Consider the following 16,515-nt stretch of genomic DNA (forward strand, 5'->3'; position numbering starts at 1 on the left):
TGCTTTGCCCTCCCAGGCCCTGCACCGACACAGCAGCAGCTTCCCTGCTCCCAGAATTACCTGGAAGTGGCGAAGTAGGGAGCCCAACGTGGATGCCAAAGCACCACCAGCCCTTCAACAGGAGTGCAAGAGTCCCCTGACATTAAAACAAGGCTCTGATCTCCCTCAAACCTGGCTGTCAAACCCAGGCTCTTGGCTCTCTGCTCACATCCCTAAGCAGCCTCACCCCGCAGCCAGCCCGGAATGGGAAGCAAGTCCCTCCGAACAACCCAGCCAGCAACAGCTGTACAAAAACAATAACCCACTGAACATGTGGCTTTGGCTGCCCAGATCCTCACCACGAGTCTCCAAAAGCAGTCCCTTGCCCGCTGTTCCACTCCACAACCAGCAGAGCACTCACTGTGGCAGCCAAGCCTGGCAGGACAGAACTGAGCTCGAGCTCCACAGAACAAACAGAAAAGGAGCTGGTTCGTTGTGACCTCCACTGCCAAGATGGAACAGCTGCTTCCATCCCATCCCATCCCATCCCTTCTGCATCTCCAACACCTCTGCCCTTCCTCTCGTGGGCCGTGTAAAACCAGTGCAGATGTGACGGTGAATCGGAACCCGAGCTACGAAACCACAGCGCTGATTGGGAAAAAAAAACCCCTCTGCTTATTCCAAAACTGCTCCTGGCTGAGAGGAATGAGAATGGCTGGGAATGGCACCATCCCTCGAGCAGCCTCCTCCATCCACACACCACGAGCAGGTCAGACAGATCCTAACTGAGAATTTCCAAGCTAACAACATCCAAAGTTTAGTTCCCTCTACTGGTAGTGCATTTGATTCCCCTTCACAGAGCTCAACCCATGGCATAACTCACAGAAATCCTGACTTCCATCCCTACAATCAATAAATTATGTGCTCTCACCACCTCGTTCCCAAAGCACATGACACAGATTTCAGTCAATACACCGATTTTTCCTTAGTTGTAACTCCAAACCCACGTGTCCTGAGCAGCTGGACAAAGATTATAACGTGGTTTTTTTTTTTACCTGATAAATCTTTAGCATCGACAAACACAGAACATGATTTGGCTGCCTTCAAACAAACTTTGGTTGACTGCACAGGGTGGGTTCTGAAAGGAGCTTCTGCTCTTCAAAAGCTGAAAAAAATGCAGTGTTTCAAATTTAAAGTCAAAAGCAACGACAAAAAAAGAATACTCTCGACGGACTCGTTAGAAAAAAATGCCTTTTAAAAAAAAAAAAAAAAAAATCCAAACATCTACTGTTCATTAAAAAAGGTTATTCCACATGTTAACAGCAGGACTGCACAAACACAGCCTGTGTCACTCCCACTAGAAATTCTGCTGGAGGAATCTGGCAAGTGATATAAATAGGACCCCAAAACGTTCGGAATTCATGCTTGAAAAATATAAAAAAAGCCCCTTGTGGCACCATTTACCTTGAATTTACATTGCAGAATATAATGTTTCACTATAAGAAAACGCAGTTAACATGTAAGTGGCTTGAATTAAAAAGGTTAATGATTCTTTCAGCCAATTTTATGCAAAGTTAGAATAATCCAAAATATTTTTTTCCTTTTTTTTTTTTCTTTTTTTTTTTTCCAAAAATAGCAGGAATAGATGCTTGTTCAGTATCATACATTTAAAACAGGCTGAAACGTGACTTGTACCGACTGCTGAAGTTGTGTCTTGGTATCTGAGAATAGAAATCAGGTAGGCAAATATAATAGATTACCTCTTACAAAAATAGTAGTAGTCTTTAAGTATAGAATACTGCTTAACTGTTGAAATGTAGGAAAAGTCAGCATTCTGTATGTTCAAGATATTAGTTTTTAATAGCAGCTGAATGATCCTGTGGCAGGAACCACAGAACCCATTTTCTTGAAATAAAAAAATTAAAAAAAAAAAAAAAAATCTTTGAAAAAAAAAAAAAAATCCAAAGTTGTCCTTTCCCTCCCAGTGTCCTAATGTAGAAAAGGGAAAGTTTCCTGTATTTCAAGCATCTCTTGAGTCTTGGCTGAGGGAAGGAAGGGCTTGGTGGCTGACAGGAGTATAAATAGAGGTGGGAGAGGCTGGGCGGGGTCACTCCACGGCGAAGCCGCACGTCTCCTCGATGGCCGTCAGCAGCTTCTCGTAGAGCTTCTCGTAGCTCTCGTACGGGGGAATGTCGATCCTGTTGAAGCTGAGGGGGGGAACAGAGAGCAGTCAGCTGCCTGAGCTCCCAAAACCACCTGCAAAGGTTTCTGACACCTCATCCAACTGCAAACAGGGGCAGATGAAACACCGGCAGGTCGAGTTTCTCTGCCGCGTTAGGGACGGTTCCTGTCCCAAAAGGAGGGACAGTTCCTCTCCCAAAAGGAGGGACAGTGTATGTCCCAAAAGGAGGGGAGGACGGAGGGAAAAAAGGAGTAAGACTGCTCAAAATAAACAAGACAGCAGGTTGGTCTTCATCTACAGATCACAAGAGAGACCTGAAAGAGCCTTACCAGGTATGAGCTTTCGGTAAATTATTGGTGCTGGCGTCGATCTGGTGGATGGTGAAGAGCCGGGGGCCTGCAGCACCTGCAAGGCAGGACAGGAGAGCTCAGTGCTGGGAGGCACCTCATGAAATGTCTCTGTGGCCCTGCAGCAAAACACTGACAGGAGCTAAAACACTGACAGGAGCTAAAACACTGACAGAAGCTAAAACACTGACAGGAGCTAAAACACTGACAGGAGCTCTGCTCAAAGGAAGGTGAAGCCACAAACAGGCTTTAGGAAAACCCCAGACAAACTGCCAGTGGTGTGGGACACTCTGCCCTCTGCCCAGACAGTGATTTAAACCATGACAAGGTAAAGAACAAAGCCCTGATGAGAAGAATCAATCAAATGTTTCAATGCACAATATTAAGTTTTTAATTTAGGTTCTCTCACCCCTCCTAGGCAGCAAAACTTGCACAGCTGTACCTGTGCTTGTTTTATAACAGGTCCTGAACATCAGCCAATTCCACTGGAATTCCACAGAGGAGTCACAACACCAATTCCTCATAACTTTGTTAAATTTATCTGACTATTAGAGATCCCCTTAATCTCTCTGCTAAAGAAAGGAGACTGCAGCACAGCAATCCTTCAGGCCTGGAGATGCCACAAAGGACAGGAGAGGTTACAAATGCCCCAGCTTGAGCAGACAGACATTAAAAATACAATTCACAGGGTCTGTGTTTCTCAGGGAGACTCTGCTGTTAAATAAGAGTCTGAGCCTGTGCTGTGTGACTGCATTTCAGCCTGCAAGAAGACTGGTGGTGTTATCTGGTCTGTTGGAAGCAGGAGGTGTTATCTGGTCCCAGAGCTGGGCAGGTGATGTGGGCCTGTAAAACTCGGGAATTACAAAACCAGGCACGTGGAACAAACACAGTGAGAGCCCCCCTCAGCTGCTCAGAACTCCTGCCAGAAGAAGAAGAGCAGAACCGAAACAAAAGAGCCATTTACACCCCAACAACAAGGTACCAGATAGAGACACACAAACCAGGGCTGTTTGTGATTGCAATCAGAGCATTAAAATCACCCCCCGGCCCCATTTCCAGCGTGCCCGGGGTCACCTTGCAGTGCCTTGAAGCCCTGCAGGGGCACTCGGGAGGAGCCGGTCACGAACTGCAGCAGCCGCGCCCTCCTCTCCTCGTCAAAGAGCTCCACGGCTTTCCAGAACCATTTGACGATGTTGCTGTCGGGGGTGCAGTGTTTTAACCTGGTGTTCGCCTTCCAGTCGTTCACGTCGATTTTTCCCAGTCCACAGATGATGAGCTGGAAATTTTAAAGGGAATTATTAGAGTATTTCATGGCTGAGCGGTATAAAAACGGGTTTGGAGGCAGCCAAATGTTGAAGAACTGACTGGGAAAAACTGGCAGATTTTATACCTGTCACTCATCTTAAGCAATGCAGAAATACAACTTTTCTTGTTTTAATTTTACCTTTGTACATAAACTATTTTTGAAATGGCCTTAATTCAAATTAAAAAACAGCAACAAGCCAAACAGCCATTTCAAGCTCAAACAGAACTGCCTTGGCCTGTCAGTTAAATAACAGAAGCACAGATTCTACCCCGAGTGATAAATGCAGGGATAATTCCTATTTGAACTCAGTATTTCTGTCTGGAGAGCAGCTCAGGGTGTAGTTTGGCTGGTGCCACTCTGGATCCCCAAAGGAATCCTGTTCCTGTGACACCACCCAGGTGACACAGAGCAGCCTTTCCTGACAGAGCTTTCGGTGCTCCTGGAGATCCACAACGGATCAGGTTCAACTCAGCAGGGATGTGACTGGAATTCTGAAGACATTTTCTTGTGATTAAGGACATTGGACCTTCCCCTTTCCAGGGAACAGAAGCACCAGTGAATAATTTACCTGTGGCCACTTTACATGGCCAAACTCTCAGCTCCACAGCTGGCAGACTGAGATGAGATTCCAGTTGAAAGCAAGCTTGGGATCTGTGGATTTGCCTTCAGAGGATATTGTTTAGATGCCAATCCTGACATTTTGAAGCACAGTTGTCTGTGACAGCACCTTTCCTTCTGCTGGATTTACAGGGCCAGACCTCAGCTCTTGCCCTCCCTGTGGGAGCACACCTGGAGCCCTGGGAGCACTGGGAACTCAGCTCTGGGCTTCTCAGGCTCTCACTGTTCCACTTGATGACACAACATCGTGCACTGACCTCCAACTCCTTCTCATCAAATGTCTTCAGCAGATGTTGGGGGATTACTTCATTAAATCCCTTCTGCAGCGCCAGGAACTGCGCCTCAATTCCTCGTAAAAACCGCCAGTTCACGTAAAGTCTGGGAAAAAGCGCAAATTGGGCTTGGGGAAGATGTTTCAAAGGCAAGAAACCTGCAGCTTATCCAGCCCCAAAAAACTGGCCTTGCTGGCAGGATGACACACTCCAGCACTGCCCAAGCCCTCAGGAGAAACCACCAACAACCCAACACCGACAGTCACCGCAACAAGTACAATTCCTCCCCACCACAGGAAAAACTAAAAAAAAAACCCAAACTAGAGAAAGCCCCTACTGTACCTGACATATTCCTTTTTGTTCTCCTCTGTGACGGGGATGCTCTTCCCGTTGGGTTTGAGCTCGTGCTGGATGATCTCCCCGTACGCGTTGTGCTCCACGCAGAACGTGTGGTCCAGCACGCCCGTGATGTCGTTCTCACTGGGGGCAAGGAATGAATAAAAACATGTTCAGCAAGTAATTCACAGCCATAACCCATCTGACAGGAGAACAGTTTCATTTTTCAATGGCATTTCAAAGCACTACAGGGGAACACACAGGTTTCTTCTATGTTGTATTTTACTAATATGTTACTCGATGTTATATTTTATTAACATGTTACTCTATGTTATATTCTCAAACCATGTTACTGTTATTAAAATATAACATGTTTTATAATGGCAAAATTAGTAACAGGTAACATTAATGCATTAAAATTTATCAACTCCCCTCCTGCCCCCGCCCCCATTTGAATGCCCTGATCATTTTTTAGCCTTAAAGAAGCTGAATTGTGCAAGAAAGATATTTCTTAACTCTGCCTGGGCAGGAGATTTAAAACACATTTCATTTCCACTGGATTTAGGACCACATAACTGAGAAAGCATTCCAACACCCTGAGGGTCACTGCAGGGTACATACAGTATCCAGACTAAGCTGTTGTGAAGATCAGGGTCGACCAATTCCATGTCATCCAAAGTAATTGGCTTCCCAAGCAACTGCTTGTAGAAAGGCAACGTGAAGCCGCCGTCGATGTAGTGCCCGTGGAACACGGCCATGCCCATGATCCGGCCCACGAAGTGGAAATAGGACAGGTGCTCCTGGAAGGGACAGCGGGGACAAAGTCAGAACTCCAGGTCACGGCTGCTGAGTGGGAGATAAAATTTCAACACAAAGAAAAGAAGGGAAAAAAACCCAACCCCAACGCCAGTGCAGAGCGTTTGGGTCCAGAAATCTGAGCAGTAAGGATGGGAACAGCCCCGACCCCCCGGTCCCAGCACAGGCCCCGCCGTACCGGGTTGACGGCGGAGTCGGGGTTGATCTGCAGGGTGTAAATGTCATCTCGGGAATACTGGAAGAGCCCGTAATATGGATTCAGCATCTCATGGGACAACAGGTAGAGCCACTCCCTGGAGGAAAGAAAACCATCTGTCGGTACTTTGGAGACAAATGGATTCCCACACTGAGAATCTCTGCAACACAGTCTGATTCTTTTCATCTTCAGCAGATGTGAAGGAAGTTATCTCTGAACAGGCTGAGATAAGGCTGAAATCACAACTGTTTTTACTGGTTCAGTAACCACCCAGCCCCTGACAGCTGATGGATTTGCCAGCTTTCCGAGATTTTTCTCCAGGTTACTCATTCCCAAGAGTTCCTGACTGTGATTCTCCTTCACCAAGACACCACGAACTCACTTGACCATATTACAGAGATTTCAGAATCAAACCTTTTCCTAGAAACCATCTTTAGGTAATAAATGCATTTGGTTCAAGTTTTAATGACGTGATCACAAATAATGGTCTGAGAATTGGGAATGTCACTTTTTATAACTGAGAAATAACCTCAGACTATTGGCAGACGATTGCCCACCAACTGCTGGTTTTTAACATTTTGCCTCAATTTGCAAAAAACCTTATTTTTTGGTTAAAGTTGTTCCACAAATCCATTTAGTGGTGTAAATTCTCAGACACCCAAACTTTACTAACCAAAACCAGTAATTTCAACAGACACCAAAACCTGTCTCACAGATGGGATCTGTAACTTGTGTTTTATTTTCAGTAAATTAGTGCTTTTTTGATGCAGTTTTTCTTTTAAAGACAATCTAAAGCTATATATCCCTCTGAAATACAGTCTGTTAGAGAAATAAATATAAATAAGGATAATTTCAAAGGGGCAGGGCTGGTTTGGGGTTCAAAGCACAGGAGTTGTCAGCAGGGTTGGGGTGCAGGGAAGAGGCAGAGGAGTGACCTGTGACCTCACCTGGCAACTCCTCCATAATCAAGGCCTTCCTCCCCACGGAATTTGATCATTAATCGTTTCCACAGGTCTTTGGGCCTCATCTTCATGACTTGCCTGTAGGATTCCTGTAAACACACAACACTGCCTTTGATTAAACTGCCCCTTACAGACTGCTGTGCACTGGGAGTGAAGGGATCAGAGGATCAGAGTCTGAAGGGGATCCTGTTAAAAGGGACATTATTTTCCTAAATACCAACCAGTTCCTCAAATCACAGATTGTTGCTTCATTTTCTACAAGTGTGATAACATCTGACAGTATAATTTTCAAATAAAACAGAGAGATGGGGAGATCCACCCCCTGTTAAACATCCAGAGGTGAGCAGTGAGCAGAACGTCCCCTCTCTCATTCTCACATAACTTATAAAAAAATTAAAATCCAAGTCAGTGACCTCCTTTTGTTTTGCATAAAGGTTGGTAATTTTTGCAGCCTGAAGAGCAACAGAGGAGCTTCTGCTCTGGGCACAACACACGTGCCAACCATCAGGAAGCACCTTCAGAACAGAAGCAGCAATGCCATCCCTGGAAATACAGAATTACTCCTCTATCAGTAAGAGCTCAAGAAAACACAGAAACAACGCTGAGAGGCAGAACAAATGCCAATTTTTAAAAAGGAATTAAACAAAAGAAAAGCTGAGTTCTTATTTATATCCAGTATCAGCCCCAATGAGTGGCTTCCTCGGTCCCTGCCACAGGCTCAGCATCTCCAGCCACAGAGAAAATCTCCTCGATTTTCTCCTTCTCCATAGGGTAAATACATACTTTGTAGACAAATGCATTCCTACACTGAGAATCTTCTCAACAGAGTCTGATTTTTTTAATCTTAAATGCAAGTGTGAAGGAAGTCATCTCTGAACAGGCTGAGATAAGGCTGAAATCAGAGTAATTCTCTACTGGCTCAGTAACCACCCAGCACCTGACAGCTGATGGATTTGCCAGCTTTCCAAGCTTTTTCTCCAGGTCACTTATTTAAATTTAAATTTACTTTAATTACACCACTGTCTTGACACCCCCTTGAAATGCTTCCTCTTCCACAAAATCCCACCTTTAACCGCAGCCTTGGCGATTCCACCCGAGCAAACGCTCCCGACAACCCCTCCTGCCCTTCCCTCGGCCTCACCAAACGGGCCCAGAATCCCCAATTACCTCAAAAATCTCCTCCCTGGAGACCTCGATGCGACAGTGGCCGGCCTGGGGCTGCTGCTGGGACAGCTCCTGCCTCAGGATCTTCAGCTTCTGCACCAGGTCCCGCTTGTAGCGCGGCACCGTCAGGCACTCGGCCTCGTCCGGGAGCTGGCACAGCGACACCACCTGCTGCTGCTGCTGGTGCTGCTGGTCCTTCAGCTGGTTCTGCCGGCTGCAAACACACACACAGACACACCCAGTTCACACCCCTCCTCTCTCAGAGGTCGAGGTTTGTATCTGAACACTTCCGATTTGCTGGGATTGTTAACGGTGATTGCACTAAAAACGTTCCGAATCGATTCCGAGGGATTTGTATCCCGACTGAAGACCTGCAGTTCTGTCCTTCTTGGCAACCAGCAGTTGTTTTCAGTTGTTATTTCTCTTAGTGCTACTCTGCAGAGTATGTAAAAGGTTGCAGCACAGACAATAAGGCATTATCCATACAATTCCACTGCTGAGCTGCTGACACCGAATTTCTCAGAGACGGTTTCCACATTTCCTTCGCGTGTTTTTCCCTTCCTCCATTTTAAAAACTCAGGGATCTGCCAAAACACTCTGCCTCTAATCTCCAGTCAATACCATCGTCTGTTTTACATGGCTTGTCTGGAAAAGAGCGAGCTCACAAAAAGATGTTTGTACTGGCAGCTTGGCAAGGACCTTGTCCCTTGTACCTGGCCTAGTCTGGACCACAGGAATGTGGGAGTTCACATGGAACTCATTGGCACAGATAAACAAGTATTTTTACTAGCAATTCCAAGAGATTTTGTAAATCTGACTTCTTACTAGGAAAAGTAAATGGATCATGTTGCAGAGAGATGTGCTCTCTGTGTCTTGCACGCAGCCAGTGGATATTTTTACAGTTCTTAGTGTGGCAATCCCAAACAACACAGGATAAAACCTCTGTTCTCCCTAAATAAATCTGGGTGGAGCACATGAGAACACCTTAAATCTACTGGATAAATCAGAAGTGTTACAATTCAGAATGCTCTCCAGTGGAACGTTATTTTTTTTTCCCAACAGAGCCCAAAAAATATTAGATGGAACCAAACAGTTTGAATGTATTTTATAATTTCAGCCTATTGTCTGTTTTGAAACAAGGCCTAGTTAAAAGCTCTCCCGGCCAACCAAAATTCACCTCCAGCCTGGCAATAACAACACTTCCTTATTCCTGAGCTCTAAGGAGGGAATAACACACTGAAAATCCTGCTTTGTTACCACGTCCTGGGATGCAGAACTTCAGGAGTCAGCTCAGTGTTGTTATTTTCAGTGTTCTGTTTGCTCCTGGAGTTGTGTTTTTACATAAGGCTACCTTAACTTTATTTGCAAAGCTGATTACACTGGTCTGACAGTGAACTGCAGTTATTTTATTTCCTGAAAAACCAAGTCATTCCAATAATTTAGAGACACACACTGGCTGTGGTTCCAGAATGTGGCTCTGTGTCATTTCTGCATGGCAATGTTCACTTGGAGTAAGGTTTAAATATGAATCTCGTTTGAACTGCATTTACTTGATAGACAAATTAAAGCAAAATCTTTATTCTGTGTTCTGAACTTTCTAATTCCACAGGGAGGAATATGGGAAAATATTCCAAGTACTTCCCAAAAATAAGGAAGTACAAGGAGGAGAAAAATAAAATGCCATCCTCCATATTGGACTACAAATAATCAGTGCAGTATTAGCTAAACAATCTGCAGTGCTTAAAATCATTAAAGCTCATTTCTCAGTTTGTTTGCACAGCTGAATGACTTTGCTCCATTCCATACAGTGCTTTAAGGATACAACTAAACACTTTTCAGGTGCCACAACTATCAAAATCCATCACAGCCTCTCGGTCAATATTTTAAAACAGAACTGGGTAACAAGTTTGATTATTTTCATAACTTACAGTGTCATCACTGGAAGAACAAAGGGCTTTGCTCAGCTCAGCAGAAAAGTCGGTACCACTGAGAGTAAACTTCTTCTCAGGCCTTTCAACCTAAAACACCATCCCACCCATCCCACCCAAACACTGAATTACAGTCTCAAAAAATTGACAAAATGTCAGGCCCGAGGCAAATTCCTTTTGTTGTTGTGGTGGTTGTTTTTTTAAAGAACAAACAAGGAGGTGGGCTTAAGGCAGGGGAAGCTTTCACACATATCCTGTTTGGTGCAATAACAGAATAAACACCCCAGATGATTTATCAGGCAGCAGACTCTGCTGATGACACCGCTGGGTGAGTTTCTGAAATCCTCCCCTAATGAAAGACAGATGGACAAATGAAAAACTTCAGGCCACTGCAGGAGCACTGGAAGTTTAAATAAATGCAAAACGGTTCTGTGAGTCTGGAAATGAAAAGTCAAATTGGGTTTTGCAGCTGAAAAGGCAGCTCTGTATCTGTCCTCCACCATCCAGGTACAATTGGCCACTGTAACCCTTCTGCCATCTCCAAATGAACCTGCCTGGGAAGTTTGGCAAATACAGCCCAGCTGGCTGAATTTCCCATAGTTTAAGAACAGCACTGCTGTAATACGAGGGGCTGAAGATTTCTTCAAGTAAAATATCTAAATTCGAATTGATTTAAGGAACTTTTCTACCTTTCAAACATGAACATGCTCCTCCACTGGTTAAGTTTTTTTTCAAGATCACGTTCATTTCAAACCTGGATTAAACTAAAATTAGTAGTGATTTCTTTGTTTGAAATAAAAAATTTGCCAAAGTGTCTGGATGATGGCATCTTACTGAAGTCCTGTAACAGAAACCTACACAACCACTGATTTCTCTAAACAAAAACACCTACTGGTCAATATTTAGACTCTTCCCCCTCTCGGGGTGGGAAGTCCAAGTGTATATTGGGCAAAGGCCAGACAGCTTTTGTGTAATGCACACAGGACATGCTGACTCCTGGGTATGACTTTCCATTCCTCCGTTTTGTCTTTTCAGTGCCTGTTCCCATTATTCTTTCCTCCAGCTTTTCTTGCCAATGATTCACTTCCTTAAAGGACTATTCCTCCTACTTGCTCCTTGCCCAGGGCTTTCCCTGGAACCGGCTCTTCATTGTTTCTTCCACTTAACACCCACTCAACACTTTACAGGTGTTTCCCAAGAGTATTAAAAAGGTGTCAGCAGGAGAAACAAAAGAGTCCAACTCCCAAATAGCCACGTCTGGGCGAAAAGAGAAGTGTTTGTTTCTTTTTGCTTTCCATTTTTAGTAGAAAATCCCCACTGCGCAACGAGTGCCGAGGGAATAAAACAAGAGCCAGAATTCTTTTGAGTTTCCCCTTCTCTTTTGAAAACTGCGATATGAAAATGTGATATCGAACCACTAAGGCAGGAAAAAAATGCAGTGCCTATTCTATTTTAGAATAAAATAATAAAAAAAAACCAACCACGATTTAAACTGTTGGGGTCTTATTCTGAGACCATCTCAACCAGGCCTGCTCTGACACTGAAGGGAGGAGTGAATTATTCCAGGATAGTTGGGTAGTTGTGCACCAAGTCATCAGCATTTCACACCACTGGCTCACAAGCAACTTCATATTTTAAAACAAGTTATCCACAACTGAAACAGAAGGAAGTATAGAGAAACTGCAATAAAGGAAACAAAGTGTCCCTCTTGTTGTCAGGAAAACAAAAAGTCCACGGGCCAAGGTTTCCAACCGGCCAGCACTCGCTTCCCTCCCCCTCTGCATCCCACCGGCCACATTCCTGCCTAAACGCTCCTTGGAGTTTATTTTCAAGAGCAACCAAACTGGTCTTTGCGAACACTCCTTAAATCGCCCTAAATGAATGAATTCTCCTTCCCTCTGTGCACTCAACTCGTGCCAGAGATTTCAGACCCAGCTTCGGGCTCGACACTCACTTTAGGACCAAGTGCAGGTTCGCGGAGAGCCGCGGGTCTGTGAACTGCGTCGTCCTGTTGTTATGGTCAACAAAATAAACCCTGCCCGTGGCCGTGTTTCGGATCTCCCATCCAGGAGGCAGCGGCCCAAGCTCCTCACAATTGATGTTGCTAAGATCCCTGGGAAAACAAACAGAAAATGAAAAAATACCTCAGCAAATTGGCCTCCCAGCCCAGCGAGCGTAAACGCGACAGAACAATTCCGTGAAGTCTGAGAAAATGTATTGTTTCAGAAACTTGAGCTGTTCAGCTGGAATCTCTGCTCCCAAGGTGCAAGCCCACCACAGCACAAACACACACCCCAGAGCACATGCCGTGGGGGAAAAGAAAGTCCTTATCGAATAACCCTCTTTTTTACAAACCAGCTTCAGCTGTGAAATTAATACAGCCCTCGAACAAAAATAAAGGCCACTGCCACATTTGTCAAGATGGAATTGCACTTCTGCACCGGTCCTGACAGAAAGCAATTTAAAACAACCATTAGTCACGTAAGGAACTGTGAATCACACTTTGTAATAAAAACTCCTACGAAACAAAACTGTATTTCTGTAGAGTTCCAGTTTCCACGAAGAATTCCACATGGGATGGGTGTCTGTGGCGCTGGCAATTTTGCCCCCAAGCCCCAAGTGCTGGTGGGAAGCAAAGAGCTCTCTAACAAAGTATTTCAAATCAAGTATCATCTGAGCAATGACTCAGCTCTGCCCCAGGCAATGCAGAGGTGGCTCAGCAGGCCTCAAGAAACATTCTGCTGAAATTAGGAAGATGCAGATCCATTCCAGAGCTTCACTGAAAACAAACACCGGTCTCCAAAAATTATTCACGGACATAATTCACACCTCGGGTCCCTCACGCTGTCCAGGGCAGCTCTTTCCAAAGGTTCAGCTCTCCCAGAGTCCTGGGAGTTGAGGGAGGAAAGAGCCAAGGGACAGAATGGCTAAAAAGGTGCCACCTGCAGGGATTCCAGGGACTGAGGAGCCACTGATGGAAACAGGAGGCTCTGGGATTGAACTCCTGCTGCCATTCCCCATAAACACACTGCTGCTGGACCAGGGGGCTCACTTTTGTTGACTACATGATTGTGGCTATCAGCATAAAAACACAATATTCCTCAGAAATGACATCAATTCCACCCCCACGCCAACAGCCAAATTTTGTTCTCAGACACACTCACGCAGTTTGTGCTGCCACACCTCGGGGCAGAGCTCACTCAGGCTGCACACACAACTATCACACCCCAAACTTGGGGATTACATCTTCCAGCAGTTTTTGTCAGGGCCTGGTTTTGGATAATACACAAGTCACGGGCTTCCTAAGGCCCAGCTGCAGCCTCAGGTCTGCACATCAAAGCAAGGGATAACCTTGTAACACACACACAGTGACAAAAGAACAATTCCAAACACAAGGAAGTTGTGGTCATGAGGCATCTCAGCCTTCCTGGGACACCCCATTTCCCATTTCAGCAACTGTCAAAGTCCCTGCAGTTCTCACAAATGCCAGCACTGGCTGCCAGTTTCAAACCACACACATCTCACACCACCATCCACAGGCTTTGAGAGCCAAGTGTTTTCAGCAGGATTTCTTGGTTATTTAAAGAACAATCAGGAACTATCAACAATTTCCACTATTATCCTTTCAAACATGAGAAATAATCACATGTACAATCATGACCAATGTGTACATGTGTATCATGTAAATAAGGACAATCAATCAAAAAGACTTCGTAATTATCTTCTCCCAAGTGTTGGGAGAGCTGCAACAGGAAGAGCAGTTTGACTGTTTCAATCCAACCCAGATTTCACTGAAGTATCTTGATAAATCTAAATTTTTGGAAGTTCTCAGTTTCTACTTTTTGTTTCATTACTGGATTTGGAATCAATATGCAGAATCAGTGAACTCTACCTGCTTTCAAAACACCACTGTAATTTATTTTTTGATTTTCCCTCTCTGCATTAAAACAACAACTTGAAGAACCGAGGAAGAGACACTAATTGATTTAGATGAATGACTTGTTAAAATACTATGTTAAGGGCCAAGAATCAGAAATATAATATTAGACAGATGAGAGCAATACTTAAATGATTTTTATTTGAAACCTTTGGGGTACTTCCATTATTTCTTACCTGGGTACTCTTGGATCGTGCCACGTGCTGACACCAGTCTGAGTATGCAGAAAATAAACCTGGCCTTGCTGAGTCGTCCTTTGTTCTGTCAAGTCAACACAAAGTAAGAAAAGTAAGAACAAAAATGCAACATGAAAACTAATGAATTCATCAATAAGAACAAAAGATGCAACATGAAAACTCACAAAGACCAATTTCCCCAATCCAAGGAATCAAAACGATCTCACGTACAAGGAGAAGACACAACCCATTTTTCCAGTTTTCTGCAGACCCCTCCCAATAAAGAATTCTGATTTTCATACCATATCCTTCAGGTAGATCAGGAGGAGTGTGCAAGTGTGTCCTGCTCATGTAGTTCCTGTGCCTCTGGGAGCGGACTCTCCTCTCTGCCAGCCGGGGGTCTGACGCCTGCCCGCAGCTCGCGCCGTTGGTGCCCGTGATCGGAGTGTTCTCGTCCACAAAGCAGCTCAGTGGCCTGCCCGGGCTGGAGTACTCGGATGCCGGCCTGGGGAAGAGGGGAACACGGCACCCTGACTGGATGCGGGCCATGGGACGCCCCCTGCACCTCGGGGTTTCTCGGGAATGCTCTGAGGGAGCCGCTGCCGTGCCGAGCAGGACACCCTGACGGAGCAAAGCTGCTGGTCTGGGCCCACAGAGGAATCACTGAGAGTCACACAATGTGCTGGGTTGGAAGGACCCCCAAGGACCATCCAGTCCAACTCCTGGCCCTGCACAGGCCCGTCCCCAAGAGTCCCCCCCTGTGCCCCAGAGGATCATCCAAACCCTCCTGCAGCTCTGGCAGCCTTGGGGCTGCGCCCACTGCCCTGGGGAGCCTGGTCAGTGCCAACCACCCTCTGGGGGAAGAACCTTGTCCTGAGATCCAACCTAAACCTGCCCTGACACAATTTCAGGCCATTCCCTGGGGGCTGTCCCTGTCCCCCCAGAGCAGGGCTCAGTCCTGCCCCTCCTTTTCCCTCACCACAAGCTGTAACTGCACTGAGGTCTCCCCTCAGTCTCCTCTTCACCCCCAAACTCTCTCACCCTGCCTTCACGTGGCTCAGGAAGTGACCAGGCCTTGTTATTCCTTCTAGTTTTTAAGGAAGGTTATTAGAAGAGGATGCTGAAAAAGGGCTAGGCAAGAGAAAAAGCTGTTGCTCTTGAGAGCTCAGCTGCAAGAGGAAAACATCGACCTGTGTAATTTCATCTCTCAATGCTGCTCCCAAAAGGATTTAAAATGGGTTAAAGGATGATTGACAAGGTCACTTGAAATCCCCAAAACAAATTACATATTTTATATTTGTTTTTCTACTGTAAATGTGTTTGGAGCTTAGAATAGGTATTTTAACATACCAGGAAAAATAAAAATAGATAAATTAAAAAGCTGTTCAATCCCTTCACTCCAAAACTGCATGAGAGCTGGCAGTGTTAACAGTACAGATTATTTTAAGTCAAATATATCCATGCAGATTCCAGAATAATATCGAGAATGGAAAAGACACTCTGCAGGCAACAGAGAGTCTGCAAAATCTGCAATGACACTGCCTGCAATTCAGGGAACAGCAGAAGTGGTTTGAGGAACAGCTTCGCAAAACACATCTACAGCTACCAGAAAAGGTGACTGAAATGGTTTTCAAACATGCTCTGTTTGGATCAGCTCTAACTGTTCTGGATTACACGGTCATGGCGTGGACACAGGCAATGTCTCACAGCTACTCAGAAATGATCTCATTTCTTCAAGAAAACCAAAATGAAAGAAAATCAATTCAGAATGATCTTGTGAGTTAAATTATTAGGCAGACTGAAGGAGTAAGATGCTAAAGGAGGAAAGCATAACCTCGTGTAGAGCGACCTGGAGGAATGGCCAATAACCCCTGGAGTCACTCTAGTGCTCAGCAGCAAAACTCACCCCATCCTCAGTGTCCCCAAGAATCGCTCACCGTGTCGGTCGCTCCCACTGCGTCGTCCGCGTGATGTGATTTAAGTACTGGATCCTTCCAGAGGCAGTTCTGCGCTCCTCCCACCTGCATTCCAGCCACGGGGAGATAAGGCAGTGAGTGGCATTTCCAGGAAACCAGGGCACAAAATGTTTCCAACAGAAATGCCAGCTCAGGAAGACCTGCACTGTTCCGAATCACGGTGGCTGAAGGAGGTAACAGGAAACAACCGAAAGCTGAACTCCGAAATGATTGAACTGTTCTCCCCTCGGACCCAGGCACATCATTAACAACATCACACCTTCATGTTCCATAGCTGCTTGAGTTCTAACTAAATCCAAACAGCCACATAAAGGAACTTC

General features: G+C 45.3%; 1 protein-coding gene across 2 annotated transcripts in view; it reads right to left on the reverse strand.

Annotated features, from left to right (window-relative positions):
* Positions 1-1,246: 1,246 nt before the first annotated feature.
* Positions 1,247-16,515, reverse strand: part of SMURF2 (SMAD specific E3 ubiquitin protein ligase 2) — a 50,366-nt gene continuing 35,097 nt past the window's right edge. For both annotated transcript variants that reach the window (XM_027900340.1, XM_027900341.1), the window contains exons 7-19: positions 16,157-16,240; positions 14,522-14,724; positions 14,220-14,304; positions 12,061-12,219; positions 8,182-8,392; positions 7,000-7,103; positions 6,035-6,149; positions 5,662-5,840; positions 5,047-5,184; positions 4,690-4,810; positions 3,583-3,784; positions 2,491-2,566; positions 1,247-2,186 (exon numbers count right to left, since the gene is read on the reverse strand). In XM_027900340.1, coding sequence (XP_027756141.1) covers positions 2,087-2,186; positions 2,491-2,566; positions 3,583-3,784; positions 4,690-4,810; positions 5,047-5,184; positions 5,662-5,840; positions 6,035-6,149; positions 7,000-7,103; positions 8,182-8,392; positions 12,061-12,219; positions 14,220-14,304; positions 14,522-14,724; positions 16,157-16,240 — 1,777 coding nt within the window. In that variant the 3' untranslated portion in view covers positions 1,247-2,086. The remainder of the gene's footprint in view (positions 2,187-2,490; positions 2,567-3,582; positions 3,785-4,689; positions 4,811-5,046; positions 5,185-5,661; positions 5,841-6,034; positions 6,150-6,999; positions 7,104-8,181; positions 8,393-12,060; positions 12,220-14,219; positions 14,305-14,521; positions 14,725-16,156; positions 16,241-16,515) is intronic.

This window comes from Empidonax traillii, unplaced genomic scaffold (genome assembly GCF_003031625.1).
Source record: "Empidonax traillii isolate 1590-97213 ecotype Southwest subspecies unplaced genomic scaffold, ASM303162v1 scaffold718:size422569, whole genome shotgun sequence".
NCBI classification, from domain to species: Eukaryota; Metazoa; Chordata; class Aves; order Passeriformes; family Tyrannidae; genus Empidonax; species Empidonax traillii.